This window comes from Anopheles ziemanni, chromosome 2, assembly GCF_943734765.1.
Source record: "Anopheles ziemanni chromosome 2, idAnoZiCoDA_A2_x.2, whole genome shotgun sequence".
Classification (NCBI taxonomy): Eukaryota; Metazoa; Arthropoda; class Insecta; order Diptera; family Culicidae; genus Anopheles; species Anopheles ziemanni.
In genome coordinates, this window is record NC_080705.1 from 16,707,663 (window position 1) to 16,732,589 (window position 24,927).

The following is a 24,927-nucleotide window of genomic DNA, read 5'->3' on the forward strand; positions in this document are numbered from 1 at the left end:
CGAGGGGGAAATGCATTGTCCTGAGGAAATGAATATATTGAAATGGGATAAAAAAGGAGTACAAACGAAAGGTAAAAATTCCAATTATGAAGAAAACTTCTACCGTCAGCTCGTCCACTTGCCTTCCAATCACCACGAGTCGCAGACGACGAACCTGCAACTGCCAAAAGAAATGTGTCTGGTGTCCGTTTTACCGGTCCTTTTTCTGCGCGCACCGAGATAACGAAAACGGGCACGCGCACCTTCGGCGGGAAAATGTGACGAGCGAAACGTTCAATCCCGGTTGAAAACCCGCCAGACAGTGCACCGAATTGCGCGAACGATAAGGTGCCGGGCGAAATGGTGAAACGACGCGAAAGAATGTACTTTCATTAATCTTCGAATAATACATCATGGGTATTTACCTTTCTTTCTCCCCTTTCCCGCGGTTACTCCTCCCCACCCGAAGGTGATGCACTTTTCTTTCGTATCCTTTCGATTTGTCGTCGCTCGCCGGAGATCGTTAAAAATCAACTGTTGTGTATGGTTTTATTTTTTTTTTTTCCTGTTGTCATGTTTTTAAGCAATTCCACTTTCTTCCTCCCAATTTCGGTTTCCCGGAATGCTGCCAACCTGTCGCACCATCCGGCTGCCGCTACATAATGACGTGTGCTGCTGCCGGTAAAAATGATTCGTCGCTGGTCCATCGTCAAAAATTAAACCGAATTGTGCGCTCAACTGCGTGTCGTCGACTCTTGCGTTCGCGTTTTTAACCTCGCCGTTTCGGGTTTGCTCATCGTTCCGTCTGCTTGTCGCGGTTTGCATTTGGCATTCGGGATGTTTTTTTCCTCGAGATTAAATCAACAGCAAACCGAACAAACCCAGGACGACCAACGAATCTGGCAGGCACTGCAAGTATGGGTCTTATGTGTATGGGGCGGGAAATGTGTCGCAAAAACTGGTCAAATGTGTTTGTTTTTCCTCTATCTTCCGTTCAACCTTTCTGTTCTGTAACCATTTCGATAAAAGTTATTTTATTACGCATGTGGCAATATTTTTTTCTTTTTCCTTTGCCTACGAACACCGCTCTTTCACCGCGCAACTCGCATCCGCTACGACATTCATCATCGGTGCTCTAAGATGGTGCAATTTCCTGCGCCGGATGATGAACCTTCTCCATCGGTTTCGGTGGTGCAGTGTGCGGGAGAAAGGAGTCGACCGGTGCTGAGCCGCCCTAGGGCAGCCCGGAACCGGTGCTCTTTCCCTTGGCCTTTGCCGGGAGTAATTTATTTATTTATTGCTGCCACTGACGGATCGGTTATGACTTGTTTCTTTTTTTTTTTTATTTGGTACAAAAATGACACCGTTGATGTCGGTTCTCTCGAACCTGCTGCTGTTGGTGTTGATCATGAAAATCTTCTTCATCCGGTGAGGCAAGGAAAAATTAATCTATTTCCGCTTCCTCCTCGCATTGTGATGGATTGGATACCGGTACGTGAGGTACGTGAACCGATTCGGACCGGTTTCGTTTGTTTTATCGAGCCGGAGCATGAAAAAGATGGATTATGATGGTGCAAGATTCTGCGCCGAACAACGGTTCTTCGTGATCGAGACCCGTGTTTGTTCGAGCACGGACACAGTTTTCTTTGATCTCCATCGCCATCGGATGAAGATCATACATCCCAGCGTGAGATGTGACGATGATGGGTAGTAAATAAATGAATTACCGGTCGGATTAAGGTCTCGGATCGACCTGAAGGGAAGTGATCTTATTCCCCAGTGACTGATGACTACATCCAGGCGGCAAATGATAGAGTTTGAATCCGTTCCAAACAGACAAGAAGCATTCTCAAAGCCTCAGACAGAATGCCAGCCATAACTTCTATTGGCTTCGGTCGGCTTCCTTTCTACTCCTCGCTTATTAATGAGGCATAAGAAATGGTAGGAAACATGAATACAACAATCGGAAAAACCTACCTTCCACCCATAAATCATAGTCGCCCTGTTAGGCATTCCTGCCAGCTACCGTTCGTCGCCTGCACCCGTTTAAATCACCACGAACAAAGTTGGTTGCTTCAGTTCGATCGCTCGCGCGCCGGTGGCAACAGAGACCGCGTCCCCGAACTCGACACTAATGTTTTCCTAAGCGGCTTACTCCCAGGCGGCACTTTACTTTGCCGACGACACTTTACCACTCCAGCTGGGACGCGAATGGAACGGTTGGTCGTTTGGGTCGTTTTTGGAAACTCCACGCTCTCCCCAGTAATTGAGTAACTTGTCGCTGCCGCGGTTTATTGTACACATCGAATGCGTGTCCGGTTCTAGTGGAACGTTCACTTTGGCCATCCGAAATGGTTAAATATGTTCTGCTGGGCTCCATTCTCGAGACCGTTTGTGTCTTTCCCAAGAATTATGGGACCGTTGGGTGATATTTGTGAATGGGACGCCGTTTTGCGCAACGGACGGGCCGCTCTTGTCGGAGGTTTCTAGTCCGGTCTGGTTTGAGCGGGTTTTTGCTTCTTGATGATTCATGCAGATTGCGCGTTGTGAAATATTGCAATGGTAGAAAAGGCATTCTGCTGCTCGTGAGTTATTGGTTTACCAATTCGAAAGGTTAGACGATTTTGAAAGTGTCACTTAAAGAACCCAATTAATGAAAGCATTGAATGATTAGTGAATTGGAATTAAGAGGATCAATTTAAAAAAAACAACATATTTTTAGGTTATAGTTTTTAACTGAATAACCGAACGAACAAAAATTGGAGTGTTCCATTGGAGTTTTGAAACTGAAAATGAGCAATAAAGCATGTTTTGAGAAGGTTAATTTAAAAGTGGTAACTTGAAAAAAGTAATAAAATTTAAAGGATATTTAATTAAGAAAAAGTTCTGCTAGTTTTCTCAAGAACTATCGATTTATAGCAATAGGAGTTTAGTTTTGACTCTCCGTAAACGAAAGATGTCTCTGTAAAAGAGAAGAATAAGCATAAGTTTTCGAATTTGGCCTATTTTCAACGTTGGTAAAACACAACAGAAACCGTAATCGATTTACGTTCAAAGGCTACTTCATTAAAGGAATCGTTCGAAACGAAAGTTTTCAAAAGCTATCCATCGTTGCACTTGATTGCTGCTTGCATAATTATTTTTCACCCATTATTCGACAAACCAACCCCCATCGGAGGACTCCCCATTGCTCCAGTAGCTAGATTTGTCACCACCGTGATCGTGGTGGTAAAATGTAAACCCCTTCGCCCCTCCACCACCGTTCGGTGGTTTCATAACCAACACGAATTCCATAAATTCTGATACTCGATCGATCCGTGCCGATCTTGTCCCGTTTTTTCCCGTCCGCGACGCTTGCAGCGGCCGTGTCTGTCGTCGTCTGTCCGGCGCGTCGTGATGGACGGTTCGTTTCGTTACGCATTCCGTTGAATCTGTGGCATTGCGCACCCAATGAAATATGAGTACCGGGTGTGTGGTTAGGCGCCACTTCGTCAACCGCGAGACGGCGCATGCTGGGCGACGGTTGCGATGGTTGTTCTTTTAATTTGTTTGTTATAATGCAGTTTAGTTTGCTTTTTCTTTTTCTTTTGTAAAAGTTCCATATTTATTGGTTGATTATAATTTCTTAGATGTAATTTATATAATTTAAAACTTGGTTTAAAATAATTGAACCACTTCAAATCAACACTCTCGTTAATGTTCTCTCTTATCCACAATTTTAGGCCCGCTTCTGGATGCAAGTGGTGGATGAGCTGCGGCGGGGTGTGCGCCTAAAAAAGATCAACTTCTCGCGCACGCCGATAGAGTACGAGTTGACACCCTACGAAATCCTGATGGAGGATATCCGCTCCAGGTAAGTGGCGACGGTGCGAGCGTGTCAGAGGTCAAGAGCAGCCGGAGCGAGGGAGTGTTTGATTAGTTTAACCTTGAAAGGGCTTCTCCTCCGTTGCGCCTGGTGCAACCTTCAATCACCCCAGTTCCTTTCTCTGCGCGGGTTCTGAATTGGAGACACATTCCTGCGACTTGCGCGCACGACGTGCACGATCGCCGACGAAGATAATCGAGCTCGATTGTGCTCGATCTCGCCAATCGCTCGGCATTGCCCCTTTCGCTCGAGTGACCCTTTCAATTCTGAACTGCCCCCCCCCCCCCCCCCCCCCTTCAAGAGCAACCGAACCTAACGAGCCTCTTCCTCTGGGACCTTCCCGTTACAGAAAGTACAATCTACGCAAGGTGATGGTGAATGGCGACATTCCACCGCGGGTCAAGAAGGACGCACACGCCGTCATACTGGAGTTCATCCGCTCGAGGCCGCCCTTGCGAAAGGTAAGTTCTTCAGCGGCAGAGTACCCCTCGCTCGAGCTTCTAATCACCCGTCGCTCCTCTTTCCGTAGGCATCGGAAAGGAAACTCGCCCCCGCACCGCTGAAGCGAGTGTTCTGCCCCCGCGAGCAGCTGCTGGACTCGATCCGCAAGGGACGCGTGCTGAAGCCGGTACATCCGAAGCTGAAGTCAAGACGTACGTACCGTTAGCGATTAGATACTCACCGACTGTGCTCTAATTATTCTGCTCTATCGACGATCAATTAGAGTTTAAGAGTTCGGAAGCTTGACGCTTGCTAATATTTTCCGTTAAAACTGTCCTGTGGCCTTGAATTATACCTCCCAGCATAAGCCTCCTAATGGGGCGCAGATTACCACAAGGCCACAAATGCAGGAAAAGAAACCATCCCAGTTTGTTTATAGAAGTTATTAAGCCACTGATTGCGAGTAATGTGCGCCAAGTTCAAACCGTGCCGCGGACTTAATTGATGTTTAATAGCTCAATTTCATCACACTATCACTTCGCCTACACCGTCGTTGCCGTCGTAGGCACCGAGTTTATAGAAACAGGTGCCTCCAGAGCATTAGCAACCGATCGACCGATGTTTCCCGCCCCATTCGGTCGGTTTCCCGCTTGGGCGCGACATGTCGTTCCGTACGCGGATGATGGCGCCGTTTTTGTATAGCGAGTATATGATAACCAATGCACGGCACGCAGCACCCATTCGAACGTGTCAATCACGGTACGCACGCACGTACACGCACGCATAACCGGAGCGCGCGTTCACAACGCACGTGATCGAGTTGCGCAGACAGGGATTTTTTAAATTAATAGCAAACCGTCAACGAGATCTCGATGATTAATTGTCTCACTTTATCTCGCCCGCGGGCCAACCGGTGACCGGCCGTTGGTTGGTGGGCTGTTGAGGGGAGTGAGGGTGTTGGAGTAAAGCTGGCTAAGCCCGCAGTCACCGGCAACGGTACCGTTGGATGCCGCCAGCTCAGCGGCAGGTTGTTGAACGGAAAGGAACCAGTTTTCGTCTCGTGTGTGAGTGTGTTTTTTTTATGATTGAGTTTATTTTGTGCCCCACCGCCCTGCCCTACCCCCGAACCCTTCCCTGCTCTTTTGGAAATTTTACACCACTCGCTTACGCCGTAGGGTAATTGGTCGCCGGTCACTTAGCAGCCGGCACTGAAACTTGTTTCCTGCTTCCATCGGGCGCGCCGGTTTTCACAAACCCCATTTCCACTCCCCAACGCAAATACCGCTCCAGCAGCCGCGTTTGTGCGTTTTGGCACATCTAGGAAAGCGCTGCTAATCCTAGACCCGTCGGACGATCCTGCGAGATGAGCGGGTTGTTTTTCTTTACAACTTTACTTTTCACCGCGTGCGCAGTTCGTCGCTTCGGCAGCCGTTGAAATCTTTTGTGTGCGGTGAAACGGGTGAAGGGCGAACTGCTTGCGTGTCCCACACGGCGAGGGGTCACCACCGGGGCGGCGGGGCGGGGGGCAATTAATGTCCGATAGCGTTGTTTTGCGATCGTTATTAATTTTTCCCGTTGTTGGACGCGCGTGCGAATTCGACGTCGACCCAACTTCCTTCCTGTCCGATCGACGTTCGATAACGGCTTCGGGGAGTGAATGAACGGTCAGTAGGGCGGCTTTTCGCCTTTCGGTTAGCTAAAATGTGCGGCGAGTGTGGAGATTTCCATCACTTATTCACGTTAAAAATCAATCATGTGAGTAGGAAAAGTGCCGAGTGAGATGTTAGTGGATGGACAGGTTGCTGCAGTACTACCTAATCATTATCTTATTTTTCGCAACAATGCTAGAAATGTGAGATTTTATTTGACAGTCACTCATCAACATCAAGCCTCACTTTCCAGCCCTGGCTGCATTTTAGGGGGTTACGAATGTTGAATGCATATCGTTTTGAGAGACAGATAAGAAGGAAAAATCCTCCAAAACACAATCGCAACAAAAAACATCATAATAAAACCTACTCTAGACGGGGGGTTTCCTGCACTTTTGTATGCATGATGCCGTTCCCAGACATGGCGTAGGAGATGCACCGGTATGCCATCATCATCATCATCATCATTATTTCCTTGTGCTTGCGTGTGCACTCACACACACACCCTTGTGCCTGCTCGCGTTTGCAACTTCCAAAGCCGTCACTTGCACTTTCTACCATCCATTACGTGTGGGGTGCGTTCAGGGCGGGCACTAAGCTTTTTTCTGTTTTTATTTGTAGCGACAAGCGTATGAACACGTGCATCAAATGACGAACGGTGCATTCGAAAGCAAGCACCGCTTTTTATCCTTTTCATACAAATTCGGTCAATATGAGTGTGCTGAGTGTGCGTGGGAAAAATTAATGCAGAAAAGTGCATATCCGTGCGTGGTAAAGGAAAGTACCGCGGAGATCACAACTCGCTCCCATCGGACAGGGCCGAAGAATGTTGTTGTTACTCTTGCCGGTTAATGGTGATGCTGATTGCTGATGATCTTGATGGTGGCAACATTGTAGCACGTTAACTAATCACGATCGTGTGCAGCGCGCGGCGGTGATTGCACTGATGTTGAGACCTGATTGAAAAGATATTTGTAGACCAGCGCATGTTGTAGATTACCGGCACGCAATCAACTGATGTGTGTGTGTGTAGTCTCTCTTTTCATCTGCCTTTTTCGCCGCACGAAGTCAAGTGCACTTGCACGGCGTATCATAAACACCTCGTGGACAGTCTTCTTGTGACTAAAGTGTCGGGACTACAACCACGTAATGCCTTCATTAGGTTTGTCCTCCCTTCTCTCGTGCTGCAGCATTTTCCGTTCACGCACTTACCAACCTAGTGGAGGTTATGCGATGCAGAGGAGGCACCTAATTTGATTGGGTGGTGCATATATTTTAATATGCTTTGATTTGTCTCACGCATCTCTACACATTTGCATAGCTTACTTATGTATTTCTTTCTCACCGTAGCGCGTTTAAAGAGTGTCTTTTGTTTCTAATGAATCACACAAAAATTATCAACAGAAGAAAGGCTTTCCGGTTGCTTGTTTCATGACTGGGAATATAGAAGAGTTAATTTTAGAAAGAAGAGTTGAAAGGTTTTGTGAGTTCACGAGATTATTTTAAAAAAATGATATTTACAATGCAAATAACCTTTAACTCAAGTATAGATCTATTTGAAGGTAATTCTAAAGGGCCCATTTCATGACTGCAGGTGCACCAAACTTATCCACCATTCACCGCTCATTCTCTCATCTTCCATCCAGGGTGCGGCTTGCTAACATTTTCCATCAATATTCCACTTCATCCATTTCAGTACATCAATATCAGTAAGTATCGGCAGCTTTAGGACTCGTTACTCGTTTTGTCCCGTGTCTTGGTAGTTGTATCCGTCCACGTTGGTGGTGGTTGTGTTTAGTTCGGATTCTAATGCTGTACAACTCGTCCATATGTGGCAGTAGATCCTTGTTAGGTATACACGGCTTCGCTCGGCGGTTATCTTAGATTGGTCTGTCGTCGTGTGACATTTCCTTCTGTTGGAAGCATTAAATTGTGCTGCCATAAGTCCAAGTGGTTTGGAGAACCGGGTCCCGGGTGACCGGAGGGTGTTCGTTGGGATTGTGACTTGGCGACCCCGATCGTGTTTGACCGATGTTTCAATCGCCGCTGATGCCTTTGACATCGAATGTCGCTCAACGGCTCACCGAGAGACCTCCCGAGGGCGACCCAGATGGCGGTGGACGCGTCTGTCAACACCGGTGTGTGTCGAAGGTTCAGGTTTCAGCTTTCAGAGGTTCGGTACACAATGCTCTCGGCGCTCGGTTTTCCAAACCGTTGCGTAACCAATGTAAGTGCACTCATACACACCTTGTTTTCGGTGGATTAAAAGCGTTGAAGCGATGCAAAGTTGTGAAGAATGCGCGTCGCAGGTCATTGTCTCTAAACCGTTTGTTTCTCACGCCTCGTGTTGTTGTTCAAACTGTCCTTCCAAGGTCGAGCCGATGGAAACAATTTCCAACCCCAGAAAAAAAAGTTGTTGAACTTTGAAACGAGGCAATGATGACTAGCATCACCGTTTGCCTGCTCGCCCATCCCCCAAAACGTATCAATTAGAGGAGGGAAAGAAAATCGTCGCTCGGGGAAATCGATCACACGCGGCGGGACGGTAACATTCCAATTTTCAGTGTGCGCGTCTTAATACCGACTCGCCGTCGCTCGAACCATCGGACAGCAAAATGAGAGACACACGGGGCTGCACGAACAGCCTTCTTCCGGTGCTAAGCGTCCTCTCATCGCCCACTTCCGGGCGCCACTGGGAAAGCATCGAGTTGACGGAAGGTGATCCGTTCCTGTGCGGGTTTTTTTCTCTCTGTTTTTTCGTTCACCCGAACCACATCGGGAGCATCGAAGATTAATTATCGTCGTTTGCCCCCCACTCCGCCGTCTCGCACGAAAGTATCCGGAAGAGGAATCTAACCCGCCGCAGGAAATCACGAAGAAAATGTGTTCGGTGGGTTTTTGTGACCGATCGGGATCGATTTTTATTATTGTCTGTCGAACAGGGTTCCGGGACAGTGCTTCTTCTTCTTCTTCGTCTGTTTATGACCGGGTGGGGGAAAGTCAGGAAAAACATGCCGAAATGCATGCCATATTTCTCGACCGCTAAATACCGCTGGTTAACCTCCTCGGGAGGCGCGTTTGGTTAGGAGTGTTGCCGTCAACTTCTTGTCTTTGATGTTTGCAACCTATCCCATTTTCGAAGGGAGAGAAAGAAAGATCGATGCCTTGTTTTCCACCGCCATCGAACAGTATGGAGGGGAACTCATTAGAGGCGGCGGGATGAACCGGCAACAATCTCTCACGGATCGCCAATATCGGTCTGAACAACCGATCGCTGCTCCGGACGTGAACGACGCGTGACGATCGCCCGTCAAGTGTAACAACATTGTTAAGCGTGTTTCTTTCTTCGCCTCTACCCGGCAGAGTAAAGCCACCCGAAGGCCAGAAATAAGCCGCTGAAAATAAACAACTTTTCCGGGTTCGCTTCCGACCGTAGCGCGCAACGTCTTTTTGTTTTGCCGGGAAAGAAGCATCGTTGTGGCTCCCATGCGCAACAACGTGCCAACGTCGTCGGTTCCTCACTGTCTGCCATGTAACGTCCTCTCCTCCCCGTTCCCCGTTTCCGACGACGTAGAAATTCTTCGCCGATTTTTCCCCCCTCCCGTTTGCCATCCGCTTCAGGCTCCAGTCTAGGTCACTGGGTGTCGGGAAGCGTCGTTATCGCTATCGGTGCCAACCAACCAGCAACTCCTCGTCTCCTCTGCCTCCCCGCGCCAATGATGTAAGATTGTTCTGGCCGCCAGTTCCAGCAGTCGGGGTTGTTTTTTCTTTCCTCGTTGCAGTGCGCGACCGGGAGTTTTGGGGAAACTGTGGGAAAAAAACTTATCGCAAATTGCCCTCCTTTCTTCGGCGCGTCTGCCGCCGACAAAAGCGCTCGCCGCTCGCTCGGTTTTGCACGGTTATGCTTTTATTCTTTCCTGTGGATTTGCTCCCCGAAGGGCTTCGGGTGACGTTGGTTTTATTTTTTGCCGGTTTTCCACCAAGGTTGCTGCTCATGGGAAATAATGGGGGGAACGAGGGGTAGAAGGGTGTCGTTCCTTACGTAAGCTCCAAAAGGTACGAAACTCGAATAATGCTACCCGGTAGGAAATTATCAATCAACCAAAGAAAGAAAGACATCGTAGTGCCGCCACAATGAAGAGGGCAGGGGGTGAAGCAGTGGAAGGTTGTGGACGCGCACGTTGGGCAGAGGAATAATGATTACAATTATTAAATAAATTTTCTCAGGGATCTTCTCTTTCAAGTGGCCGTTCGTTCCGATCCGTGAACTATTGGAACGTTTCCTCAAGAAAAGCCGATGGTGAATGCGAATTCCTTTCGCGTGCTTTGATCTGTTGAACCTCTTTTTTAAAGCATTGTGTCTACTTTTCCTTTTCCTTTTTAAACCCTAACTGCAGTTTACATAAATAGAAAAATGTTAACAGCCCCCCCATTATGTGGTTTGCGTGACTAAATCGAAACCAATTTGGTTCGTTTGCTTATTTGCAAAGAAAAACCAAAACTGTGTGGATCGGGAAAAATGGTTTGATCAAAAAGTTTTTGCACACACCGAAAAAGAAATGTATAGCAACACAAAAAACCATAATTTATGTACCCCGAATAACATCCCCCGTCGGTCGGTGAACCCGGTTGCGATTAAAACCTTCGTTTGGTTTTTTTGGAATGCAAAAATGACGATAACATCATCATAATGTCCACCGCCTGCGTCCCCAGTGCCACCGAATCTCCACCCTTGACGATGATCGTTTTAATTAAAACATTCACAATTAAGTCGAGCATCGAACGGCGTTAGAAAGAAACCATTTATTGGTCAAACGAATGACACGCGCAACGGTTCGTCGCTGAACCGTTCGTTGAAGTCTTGCTAGATGAGGTTGGTTTGCTTTTTTTTTTCTTTTGCAAAATTCCACCCGTTTTATCCGAAAAGCTGCGCATAAAGAGCACAGTTTAGTTCGAAGGTTTCGTACGGTCGAAACCGGTAGGATCGCGGCGATCGCGAAGAGGCATCATAATTTTCCCGATGTTATGTGAGTTTGTTGGTGCACATTTTCCGTCCCCATGTCCCTCCCATTCCGAGTGGGCGCTTTTCGTGGCGGAATGGAAACCGGCTGAAAAGAAACGCTGAGCACGTTATGTTTTTTTCTTTCATTTTGACGTCACTTCGCATTCCTCCGACATGGGAGGCGTAGTTGTCGATGGTTTTGGGACGCTTTTTCGTCATCGGCAATCAAAACGCATCCATTTGTGCGACGTTCCAGCTCCGGCTTGGTCAACGCAAAGTGAATGCACACTTCGAACTCGAAGGCGAATTCCACCCGTCTCGCTTGATTACGGTAATTAATTTTCGTGTTTTCCCTCCCAACCTTTGTGCGGTTCGAAAACGAAAGCGAAGGGCCAAACAAAACGCACACATAATAAAAAATACGACAGGACAAATTGAAAACTATGGTGCATCATTTTCCCAAACGACACCGGCACGCGCTGATTCCCCTTTCGAATGCGTTGGCCCACCGATTGCCTAACCAACCTGCAGCTAATTTGCGGATGATGTGTGACGGAAAATACTGCCGTAATGGCCGTTGTGTGTGCGTGTTGGTTCCCATCCTCCAGCCCAATTTTAAACCAGATAGAATTAGGACGTCGCCCTTCCCCCGGGGTCGTTAGGATGTAAATGAGTGGCTTCGGTATCGCTTTATGTAAGCATCTCTGAACGTCGAATCGCAAGAACTGAACACCCGACCGTACCCGACCGGGTCAAGTTCGTTTCTTCGGGCTCGTTTTGGGTGTCATCCTGGAGAAAAACTACGACAAACATACACTCACACCTACCTTACACGTGATCACGGGGCGATAGGCATGATTATGCCGTCCCGGCCGGTTTCGATTAGCATAAAAATGTACTTTTAACACGCGCCGAAAGTGCAATCCGACGCGCACGTATCTTAAGAGCGGCCGAACGAATGGACAAAAGCCGCCTTTAGTGGTGATACGCATGCAACATGTTGAGCATGATGGGGAATGAAAGCGATTGCCGCCAGAGGAAACCACCAGGTGGAAAACGCATTTGAAAGACATCCAGTTTATCATCTAAATTTTATATTATGTGATGTTTGAATTTTTGTCTTTGTATCATCTTTGATCAACCTTGTATTGTTTGGATATCTGATAGAAGTTTAACATAAAATGGTTTCTTTTTTTGTTTTGTTCGTAGCTGGTTGTGAAACTTAGAAAGGCGAATAATCTTCCTCAAACAATTGTGCCGGACAAATATCTTAAATTTTATTTTTCATAGCTATTATTGTCAACATTTCTATTTACACATTTGTTTAAACGAAGTGACTAATTGTGGCGAACCTGTTTCACCCACTGTGCCGAGTTATATCTCACACATGTCACTACGGAGAGAAAGAAAGAGAGTGAGAAATCATCCTAGTCGCGCAGCATGCAACTAAATGCAACTCCGTACGAATGGCACGCTTGGCCGAGAAGCAAAACACGACTAACCTACATTTTGGTGTCATCCTCTTCCGGCATCGGCACGGAAGGAAGTGGAAGTAGAAGTGGAAGCTGTCGAGAAGCGAACTCATCGAGGAACCGGGAGAAGAGCCGGGACGGAAGAAAGAGGATTATGGTTTGTTGTCCACAAGCACACAAAGACGCACACGCACCATGTTTCGCTCGGACGCCTTTTGGAGACTCTGAGGTTATGATTCATTATCAACTGAAGTGGATGCTGCTTGGTTTTGCTTCACCTTTCGATGCATTCCTGAATCGGCTTATCGATTTTCCGCCGGTTGTGAATGACGTCGGGGAAACTTTCCATAGCGAGCGAAAAAGAGGATCGGTCTTGTCATGACACTGGTTGATTGGAGAAGAGTTTCCTATATGTCTTTCGTTTGAAGATGTGACCTCTGGATAGATTACTTTATGTTTTCTATTCCAAGGCATCGACATCAGACAATATTCTTTCTTTCTTATTTGTATCTTTTGTAACAGCAAATTATTATCTTATAAAACTTTATACTTTGCTGTCATTGATGTTTTTTTTATGATTGTGTCAAATATCAAACTCTTTATATAATTGTTTCATGTTTTTGCCTGGTATGTTAAAACTTCCAACCTCCCTTCTTATAGTCAATAAAATTTATTTTTATAACATCGTTAACATTTTTTTAAACTAGGCATTAAAAACATTAATTTGTGTTTTAAGATATTCCTTGTTTTATTACTTTTAAATATGTCTTTATATTGTACACAGCATTCTTCTATTTATTTTTAAATTTTATTGTTTGTCCAGCTACACTGCAGCTCATGCTTACTATGCTCACCTTGAGGTAATTTTACGCCCTGCAAAAGCTCACCGGGGATCGTGAAAATTGACGGCATATTGTTAACGAGCCAAAGGGAAATGAAGGTTATCATCATTGCATCTTTACATCCCCTTGCGTTCCTTTAATATTTTTTTTTGTTTTGCTGCAGGTGCACACGATTACTCTTGCACGCCTATGCACCTTCCTTATGGGATCGGAGGTCGTCCACTGCAAAAATTGCACTCGCCCATCCTAGAGATGGTGAGCTGTGTTGTGTTTTTGTTTTTCCTCTCGAAGGGACTCTGAAAATGGGTTTTCGTGATTGCGATGAAGGGCGCAGCGAAAGGATGGCCCCGGTTGGCGCATCTGCAGCATAATCGACTCGGTCCGTAATCAATGCGCTCTGTGCGAGTGCGTCTGAATGGCGTCCCGTCCTCCATCTGCGCTTCCCTTCGGTCCCCAAAAAACACCTCCACCGACAACATCATTACCATAAACACCGTCGCTAATGATGATGCTATTTGGGCGAACCCTTTGGAGGGACGGTCTCCCGGAGCGCCTGCGGTTCACCTTCAAACCCGTTCCCGGGGCAGCATCTGGAAATGGCACCCGAAACCCACCCCTCCTCCCCGCGACATCCCGTGCCGATCGCACCTCGGACAGTGTGTTAGTGGGTCTGTAGGGCTCTGGCGGGTGATAATATCAATCAAGACCCTTGGCACACACACGCACAGCCGGGGATGGAGGAAACGGTGCAGGAGGGGTCGACCTCGAGTCTCGTAATGCGCGTTCGTGCGGGATCGACTCGTATAAGGCGCGTGGGCTCTCGAATTCCAGCCCGGCTTTAGGGATGCCCTCGCCGAGGCCGCCGAGCCCAACCTCAATTTGTTGCCGCCCGAAAAGAAAACCCACCCAAGAGTCTCTCGATCCATTGCCTCCCCACTGGTGGTGGTGGTGCAGCATCCCTTTTTTATCCCCTTTCCCTCCCTGGTTTCTTTCTGTTTTGTTTACAGCTAATAATTTTATCTGAAATTATTGATCATAACAAAATTGAATTCCCTGTTTCCTTCCAAAGGGTTTGTGTCGTGCCCTCGCGATTCTCTCTCTCTCTCTCTCTCTCTTTCTCTCCCTCTTGGGCTCACTTCATTGGATTAACACACTTCTAACGAGCAAGTTCCCTGTTTTTTTTTTTTTTTTATTAGGATGTTTTCCCCATCAGGATCACCCGATCGGAATGGTTTCAATTTATGCCACGCGCCTCTCGCACAAAACGCCAACCAGGTTAAGGTTATTTGTGGTGAAGATTTCCCCGCCGGCTTTCGTAGGGGAATGTGTCTTCGGTTCTGAGGGATGCTAATCTGATTTATGTCACGGTGCTGCACCGTAGGTTGCTAATTGACACACCGGCAGCCTCTGGACCACCCCTCCAGGGGAGTGAAATGATCATGGCATCTCGTTCGCGATCTCATCTCTCCATTATCGCTGTCAAGATTGCGTCCGGCACGATAGGGAAATATCAGGCGCCGGCATTCGATGAATTCGACCACAAACCGTGTCCGAAATAGCAATGGTTTTTGTCTTCTTCTTGCTTGCCGATGTAGATCGATCGTTTAGATTGTTTTGTTTCGTGCACGGCTGATAGGAAGCCTGGAAATGGCTTCATCGTGCTCTCGTTTCTCCACCCGGATTGGGGAGATTTACATTTTCAGGAAACGTTTGATTGTTAGATTGGTAGCTTCAGTGTGGTTTTGAATTGATTGAGGCACGCTTTACATTCTAATGTCTCTCTTTTGATTTTTGATATTTGATCTACATATTTCTTCGTAACTCATATGGGAAAATTATTCTTTGAAAATGAAGTTGTGATGCAAGAATTTTTTTTTTTGTTTTCATACGATCACCTCGGTAGAATAACAATGTTGCACAATCAGCTTGGTTGTGGTCTATCCATTTTCCTACAAATTCCCAACATGCTTCTTCCCTCCTTCTTCAAACTATTGCACACCGTTCACCCTAACCGTCCCTAAGCGCTTGTCAATCACAATCACCGTGTGGTGATCGTTCCATTCTATTGAGCCTTCCATCACACATCATCAGCGATGGACTCCTCCTCCTTCGCAAGGAAAATACGGCAACAGTTCCCACATGCTGGAAAAGAATCCGCGCAATTGCGCAATTGTGCGGGGAGGAAAAGAATCGCCCGTTTTGATCGATGATAGCCATTTGCGGACCATTTTTCCGTTAGGAAAGTGATCCTCCGAATCGCGCGTCTTGTCGGAAGTTTGTTGAGGTTAAGGTGAAGCTTGTTGCCTTTTTTTTCTCTCTTTCTCTCTTTGGACGTCATGCGCAGGGAAGGTGATACCGGCTACATTCTCTCCGACACCCGATACCGCTAATTACGTGCAGCTTCATACCGGCACGCACACGGTATTACTAATTATGTCCATTTATTGCGAGCTTAAGTCCCATTCACTTCGCGTTTTTCCGCGGGATCCTTCGGGGAATGAGATGAAGTGTTTACACGTGTCGCTCTGTAGGAATGTCTCAATCAGCGATCTTCTCTTGTGAGTTTTGGCGCTGCGCTGAAGGTAGAATAACTTTCACCCGTGTCAATACCGATCGATGGTGAAGTCGGACGACCAGTGTGAGTTTCGGGCTTCCGGAGGATCTTTCCGGTTTCCCTTTTTCTCGTCGACGATCGCGTTGATCGACGGGAAGCGATTGTAAACGGAGAACAGCACTTTCTGATTCGAAGTGTGCAAACATTCCGGATGTTTGCTTGACACACGGTTTTCCTTGCTTTAAGACAGCCAAGTACCCGTGTTGTTTCAACAACGAAGAAACGATTGTGTTAAAAAATCGTATCTAAGGAGTAGTTTATGTTTTCATCCAAGCAATAGTTATTTATTTTTAATGTATGAGAACGGAAAGTTATAAAAGTTTACAATTAAGGCTAAACCTCATACACCTTTCAGCATATTATGCAGCTGCAACATAATATACTTCTGCAGCGTATCACAAAGCTTTTTCCATGACGAAACGATATCATATTTGGCTGGAAACGTTTTTGTCGAGACCTCCACATACTGTGTCACACGTTTACGAGCATCATAATTTAATTCTCGCTCTTAAAATGTTCATCTTTCTTTAAAAAAAAGGGTTTCCCTCAATCGATATCGGAGCAAAACGCAAGACATAAAACTTAGTGGACCCAAAATTTTACGACCATCGATTGGCTGGAGTTTTTTTTTCTTTTGTTCATCTTCTGCCTCAGATTGTGTCCCATAATTTGACCATCGAGTTTGATCGAAAATCTTTTTCCACACTTATCACAGAAAGTCCACCGAAAGGGCGATAATGGTTGCACACACGCGTGTCCAGGGCAGGAACGGTCCGGTGACATTTTGGATTCTTTATCATAAAAATCATAGACTTGGACTTTTATGGAGACAGCAGTGCTTTTTTTATTAAGTTTGTGACAGTGACAGCACGTTTGAACCCCGTTCCGCTGGGTTGGGTGAGGTTTTTGATTATTAAATTAAATTAGGTTCGGTGTGCGTGTGTGTATCGAAGCATGGCAGTAATTTGTAGAAAGCTAGAACGAGTGAAGTGAATCACAAAAGCAAAAGAACAATGACAATTTAAAAAAAGGAAGATCTTAAATGCATAAAAATTTAATTTAATTTTCTTACCTTCTTTTCCGAGTAGCGGCTGGTTTTAACGGTATGCAAATTCTGGCTTTGCACCTAAAATCAGACGGCAATCAAACGGTCACTCCAACAAATTTTATCACACGCAGTTCATCTTGACGAATGGTAGGGCTTGTGTGAGTCTGAAATTGTCGTCTTGGAAGCAACGTTTAATGCCGTTCCGCCCGAGAGAATCCAATGGCGTTGAATGCTACAGTGGATGCATTTGAGGTGCTTTCTTTGTTTGTTTGTCTTCTTGCCTGTGTATTATAGCTAATTGCACTGGTTGAGTTTAAAGCCGCCATTCTATATTTAAGAAACAGTTTTATCGCGATTTTTAAAAATTATTGTTACGAAAACAAACCCCTTTTCTCATCTTTATGTTACAGACCTAAACTGTCGTGCGATCCACTTTTCCATTTCTTCAGACGCATTATGTGCGTTATCAAAGATAAAGGCTGCATTTTGCTGTTTGCTTCCCGGCCGTTTGTTTTTGCATATCCCATTTCCACTTGGAACTAAGTAATGGCCTTAACAGGAGATTCTTGATGAGTTTCGTTCTGTAAATTATCCGCATGAGACGGGAACGGTCAGGAACAATGTCTCATAAACATGTCAATGACTTATTCGACCGTTGCCATTGGATGTCGTGCACATTTAAAGTGTTTATATACTTCAGTTTACCCTGCTTTACGATTAGGGCTGCGCGTTTCCCTTGTTCTCTGTGTTTTCTTTCCTGGTGCTGAAGATCGGAAATGTAACGAAGGTTGCAGATTACTGGGGAAATGGAAGAGAAAAACCGAGCAACTCGGTGTACGAAAAAGGGAAACTAGAGCGTTGGCAGAAGCGCAGAAAACAAAAGAGGTGCTTATCGGAAAATTTGGACCTATGGAGATATTTTTATTCTAGCCAGTTACTGACAATATTCAAAAGTTGATGCGATCAAGCTATAGAGGGTATTTAAACTAACTTAATGTTAAAATCTAAATCAGCAAAACGTACTCGAAATTTTCCAACGGTTTGCTTCAACCAACTGAAATACGTTTCGCGAGAAACAAATTCACCACCTTACCTCCGAGTCTTCAAACTTTTTCACCACAAAACGAAATGAGAGCTTTAAGCTTACTGGGGAAGCTCGCGTTGGTCGCGAAAGTTTGAAGCTTAAATGTGAGCCAACAGCGAAAGCTTTATGTTGAATGTTGAACTTTTTAAAACCAACCCACTAAAAGTTGGTCAATTTTTAAGCTGAAAAGCTGTTTTTAATTTTCTCCAATTTTTATGAATTACTTTTGTTTTACATATTTACAAATGGCTGGTAAATTCGTTTTCTGTTATTTCTAAATTCGATCCAATTTAATTTCTGAATTCGGCAATGTGGTATTTCAATGTGTGTCTATTTATGTTACATGTTTGAACACGAATTTTTATAGCTTTATTATTAACATCTAATTAATTATATTTTATTGGTCGAAAAGAAAATTTCCTGCTTATATCACTGCCTGGTAAGGGGATTAAAAAATTATGTCGTCCTAATAGGTAGAAAATCAACCACGCCTAGGGGGTACCTAGTAACCGTGAAATTCAATTATCCTCTTGGCTACACGGATGCTTTTGATGCACTGGTTCGCGTATCCTTAATCTTTCCATCCGTAACGCTCATTGGATTAACGCCCCCGTGGATTTCGAAGGGAAAAATCCCACCACAATGGATTGTGCGGTACGAAGCCGGTGGTGAACAACAAACTCCTTGCAAGGTGTAGTCAACATAACAGGATAACCTCATCTACGAAGCGAATAAATTATTTCCCGTTCGCAAGCTTGCCTCGCTGCCTGTGTCCTGTCGTCAAATTGGCTTTTCGTGTTGCGCATATCGAATCAAAGCATGGTCAGATGGGAAAAGAAGGAATGAACAAGCTTCGATCGAGTGTAACCACCATCAGCTTGCCGGACGAAAGGCTACCACGAAGGACTAGGGTCGATTCGTTCGACTGTGTTCAGCCCACGCCAAAACAAAATTGATTGGCACATTGGGGACGAAGGACTATTGTGCTTCTTGCTATCCATGCCGGGGATTTTTTCATTCATATCGGTTCAAAAATAGATAGGATGATTTACAAAATACAACACATTTGTATGGAAGACATTTAATGCCACGTTATGCGATTTATTTGGCACGAAACAACCCATATCCTTTTCTCAAACGAACCACTCAACATGTGAACGGGTGTACGACGACATTGTTGAACGGATCGAAAGCTTCGCTATGTTGCCAACGCTTCTGACAGAGATTCTCAATCTTCGCCAACACACATTTAAAGGTACACTATTGCCATTCAATCAGAATTATCTGAGTGTAGCTTCTAAATTTATCCTTTGTTTTTGTATTGCATTTAAAAAAAATATTACGTAAAAAATTCTACCAAAACTCTCTCCTTTCACCGTTCTGATTGCGAGACTTGCATTTTATTCGGATGCATATGGGCAAACTTTTTTCGTCTATGTACGATGTTGCGAAGTTTATCATAATTAGATAAACTTTGATATATTTGGTATAACTTTTTCAAAATTAGCTTAAAACAATAAGCATTCGATATGGTTAAGAATGTGTCTAATGAAGTTTTTTTATTAGTCAAGGCTTCATTCTTCTTACTCTTTTAAAGACCTTTTTGTTATTGATTACAAATCACTTCGTATTTTACGTGTTTATGGCTAAATTGTTAAAACTTTTAAATTGGATTTACAATATTTTCTTTATTCCTACAATATTTGCTTTATACCATTCTTGCCCATGGTTTCGTTTCATTCCATTTGTTGTTTTCGTATAATTCCATCCATTTCTGATAAACCAACCCTAATGTTTGACACTAAACTCGTGAAAATATGATCAAATGTCCCAGATGATACCACAAACAGAGTTTTTATCAACTCAAATACCTCCAAACATCGGTTGAGCATCGCTGACACTGACGCTTCGGAAGCTTTCGACGTTGGTTTGGCCTGGCTGATTGTGTTTACTACCCCAAGGGTTCCACCACTACCATGATGGGCACATAGGATTCCATCGTTTTTGCCGCCACAACGAAAGCATGCATACATGATGCGGGAGCATGGCAGACGGAAAGCGCGGAGCATGGAGAAAGCAATTTATGCTTCCCACAGCAACCCGGTGACGTTTCGAGTTTAGTAGGCACCGAGATTTGGTCGGTGTGCGGTCGTACCTTCGTCCGTTCGCCGGAACCGTGGTTGAGTGTGTTGTTTGTCATGGAATGCCGTGTTATCATATCTTCATAACTGTGGTGTATAAAACGGAAAAATAGCATTCAAAAGTGCGTGCTTTTTCGAATGACTCGGTAGTTCGGTGTGACCATAATGCTTGAAATTTTGAAAATGAAAAACACAAAAACTTTGCCCAACAGTTGAAAACCTTAAAACTGCGTTTAAAAATTGTTTCGAACGAAACCTTTCCATAGGTTTCTTGGGTTTGATCGTGTGCCAAGCGCTTAGTGTTTTTGTGTCCATTTGGGAATTCGTCGACGATACAAACGAAAGCAGGGCAATAAAAACTCATCCCGCCCTATTCCATAAGGCTGAACCCGACCGGACTGGTCAGATGCAACGATGGATTATATAAACCTCAACGCCAAACTGCGCCAACTGGCCATGGGAATGACAGGTAATGCCATCCTACCGTTGCGTTCTTCCGCCTCAAAACCGTGAGGCGCTGGTCGGTCGATATTGGGGAAGAGTTAAGCAGCTTAAATGTCACGTGAAACGTCGATGTCAGGAAGAAGGTCGCTTCCGAGTGGATAGGAAGCGAGATAGGAAGTGACCGTTACGTGAGGACGGAAACGGACGGAAGAATTCAACGCATGGTGCAATCCTCGTATCGTAAGGAAGGTGGGCACGTTGACGATATGTTTTCAAAACACCAACCTGACGAACACGAATTCGGGTCGGATCCGCTTCCGCAATGAAGTTTTCGTTTTCGTTCCTTAGCCGTAACATGGAAAGGAACCCATCACCTTTCACTTAGGGTTCCCTGGAAATGGACAAAGCAGATCAGAATCAACCTCTCGGGCTGGTGTTGGGAATCGTTTGGGACGTCTCTAAAGACCGCTTAATACCCCCGCGGGGCGCTATCGTGATCGTTGCGCCACCCTTTTCGGGCTTGAGGTCGAAATTTAAATGTTTCTCCGTGCCGAAAACGGCTTTGGACAGAGGGAAGGAGGTGAATGAAGACAGGCGATTTTTGTAGATTTTGCAGCATCCACCAGCAAAAAAGCGTCGAGGTCTATGTCTTGAGGTCAGGTGACTGGCGGTCGAAGTGAAAGTGACGCTTCATCCGCCATGCGACGTGTGTTATGTTTGGAATTCTTGGGCACATTGCAAAAGCCTTCCTCGGCCATCTGGTGAAGCATGTTGGAGTCTGTGGCACGTGTTCGAAGCTGGAGGAAGAAGATAAACTTGTTTTCATACCCGCAGGTAGCACAACGTTTTGTCAGAGATGATCGATCCGCCACGAAACGGAATCCAAGAGATCGTTGTGACGTGTTGTGCAGATGTGTCCAATCGATTGACGACTCTTTCTCGAAGTACAATGCAAACCGTTCCAGCCTGTCAAACTGGATGTGTTTCGATGCACAACAACCGGAGTATCACTTTTACCTTCAGCTCGGTCGCTCCCAGTGGGTTAATGTCACACAGTTTGTTGTACATACGTACACTTTACCTATCAGATAGTTAACAAACGGTAGTGACACTAGAAAGGTCTGGAGAGGCTAAGGTACTGTGATTGATTGGGGAAAGTACCACTTCACTATGAACCAACGAAGCGCCCGACTGGAGGAAAAAATCGATAGCACATTTCAAATGATTCACCGTGACCTGAACACGAGCCTCACAGAGAAGCGTCCTCCACCCGTTTGCAGACGGTGGAAAACGTGGGGTTTCTCCATCACCAAGAAACCCGACTATCGTTTGCTTATATTCTAAGTGGTTCGCATGATTGTTTTGTTATGATTGAGTGAACAACAGAGTGGCGAAGCACTACACTCAATATCTAATGTAGAGCAACATTTGTTGTGTTCAATGCATTTTATGCACTTCTGATGAGTCATCCTCGTGTCAGCCTTTCATTTAAAATGCTATTAATAAAAAGTTGTTTCCTTTCCATTCGTCTACCATAAGAAATGTAGCTTTTTTATCCACTCCGGATGGATTTGTTGCGTGAAAGCGCCGAAATAAAAAGCTAGTTATCAGATATAACCTTCAGCCCGGAATGCCCAAAGTAAAGGGTGGTTTATTCCCACCACGCAGGATTATAAATTCATATCCGTTCGCCGCTCGGGTCGAGAATATTACTACGAAAGCCACAACAAACATGTACCCTTCGTTGAAGCCTGTTTCGTCTGCACGCCATGAGAAAAAAGTTGAACAAACCGGTAAAACTTTCTCCCAAAACCAAATCGTAAACCCGAAAGGCAACCCTACGAATTTATTGGATCTTTGGTTGATATTTAGTTTTCTTTTAGTAGAAGTTAAACCCTGAATGTTTATGATTCGGCAGGGGTTTCTTTACTGTAATGTTTGAATATTGATAGCATCAAACGTTACGCAACAAGGGCATAATCAGGGTTATTTACATGGATTGTAATCCGGCCCTACTGGCCAGAATATATCGATTATTTGATGATCAAATCACTATGGGATAGATAAGGCTGTTAGATTATCGGTTTTCTTACGGTTAGATTCTTCTTCTTCTCGGTTAGATTCTTGTGATATCTCATAAGTCGAATTACTTTCATCCGTAACGCCAATCTGATTAAATCAACGTTATCTCCCTATCCTACTTTTTGTCGGCCATGTTTCAGATACTTTTACAGTGAGTAAAAACCAACCGCCATCGGAAGTGGCCAATAAAATCAATCTCAATTTGACCAAAAAGAGCAATAACGGATTTACAACGGAGGGGAAATACCTTCGAGTTGAATGGAATCATTGATAACAAAGCTTTATCACGAAGCACCACTGCACCAATTGAGTTGTCTTTTTGGTCGCAGATAAAGATACATGCCAACATTATTTACAACAAACCGACCAATCTTGCCCATCGCTTAATCACTAGGCAGACTGTCTAGCTGCCTTTTTGGCTGCTGATAACAGCCGGCATCCCCCCCCCCATCTTGAGTCATGTTGCAAAGCAATGGAAATTGCAAATTTTGTGTGATGTGCCAAAATGTGCTGGAAATGGCATATGTCAGCCATCTGCTGTCTCTTAATTATTCACGTTCTTTATTGTCACTTTGTCGACTTTATTGTCGCTTGAGCTGGATGTAATAGATTATTCTGTCCCACTGTACCTGTCCCTCACAAATGAATATTTAATGAAGCTATCACTCTCAATTCTAGGCTGATGTGTGGCGTTACGTTTCTCTTACGTTATCTTTCCTTTTGGCATTTCCCCGTGCAAAGCTTTTCTCTTGCCGCTCCACAGTGAAATTGATTTTCCAGGTTGAACAGGGAAAAGTTTCTGGCAATGACGTCCTGCACCGCTCTCGAGCGAAGAGCAACAGAGATAAAGAGTTTGGCAAGTTGGTTGGTATCTTTGCTGCAACCCGTGTGCATCTGAATGTCAAGGTCATGAACTACGCCTGGAACGTAGCACGAAAAGCATATCCCTGTGCATATTGCTCCTTGCTACAACTGCGTTGTATGCGCAGAATTCGTACGTTTCGTCGGTGTGCCTTATTTGCATAACACACACTATAATGTATATGACGTCAAAGCGGAAGTTAATGACGTCAGGGTTGCCGGATATGTCGCAGAAATCGATAAAACGTTTTCAAATGTTTTGACAAAGAAGGTTTCGTGAATCATTGCAGAGAAATTGTAATTTTGGGTAAACAAAAACAAAGATTCTCTTCTCCTGTTCACTTAGGTCAGTTAACCCACGAGAGGAAGAGCAAGTTACTCGTAGTACTGCTCTGTATAAAAGCAATTACGATAACGTATGATAAGGCATATATGATATGTTGATCGATTTCCTGTTGATAACGCAGATGCTGATATATATAAAGCGGCGAGAGATGGGCCCCTTGGAAGTATACCTTCATTCATTGTAGATTGAAGAGGACCATTCACTCTACGATGGCGTCTGCTGGTGTGGCAGCAAAGTGTTGTTTCAGTGTACTCCTGTTGGTGTCATTTTGTCAAGTGAGTTTCATCAACGCGGAAGAGCAAACGAACGTTACCCTTACAACCGATGGCACGGTACCGACAACTGCCTCAACTCCGAGCTTGAATGCATCGTTCCCTACTGTAGGGTCAACTCCATCGTGGAATGTTACAGAGCCTCCGCAGAACTGGACCACTCCAGATTGGAATGTCACATTTATCCCAACGGCTTCGTCTCCGTCATTGAATTGGACCGAGCCGTCGCAGAATTGGACAACACCAAGCTGGAATGGGACAATAAATCCTACAGGATCAACTCCAAATTGGAACTTCACCGAGCCACCACTGAACTGGACCACGCCAGACTGGAATGTAACGGTTCTCCCGACGGCTTGGCCGCCTGGATCTAATATAACTGAACCTCCACCGATTTTAACATCAACTCCATCGTGGAACTTTACCGATCCTCCACTAAACTGGACTACTCCTGACTGGAATGCCACATACATCTCAACAGCTTCATCTCCGTCATTGAATTGGACCGAGCCTTCGCAGAATTGGACAACACCAAGCTGGAATGGGACAATAAATCCGACAGGATCAACTCCTATTTGGAACTTCACCGAGCCACCACTGAACTGGACCACTCCAGACTGGAATGCAACGGTTCTCCCGACGGCTTGGCCGCCTGGATCGAATATAACTGAACCTCCACCGATTTTATCATCAACTCCATCGTGGAACTTTACCGATCCTCCTCTAAACTGGACCACCCCTGACTGGAATGCAACATACATCCCGACGGCTCCATCTCCTGGATT

At 45.2% G+C, this 24,927-nt stretch overlaps 1 protein-coding gene across 1 annotated transcript in view; it reads left to right on the plus strand.

Moving 5' to 3' along the window:
- Positions 1–24,927, plus strand: part of LOC131282273 (protein spire) — a 126,366-nt gene that overhangs the window by 87,067 nt on the left and 14,372 nt on the right. Inside the window, exons 7-10 of the mRNA XM_058311687.1 lie at positions 865–894; positions 3,702–3,832; positions 4,194–4,305; positions 4,374–4,497. Coding sequence (XP_058167670.1) covers positions 865–894; positions 3,702–3,832; positions 4,194–4,305; positions 4,374–4,497 — 397 coding nt within the window. The remainder of the gene's footprint in view (positions 1–864; positions 895–3,701; positions 3,833–4,193; positions 4,306–4,373; positions 4,498–24,927) is intronic.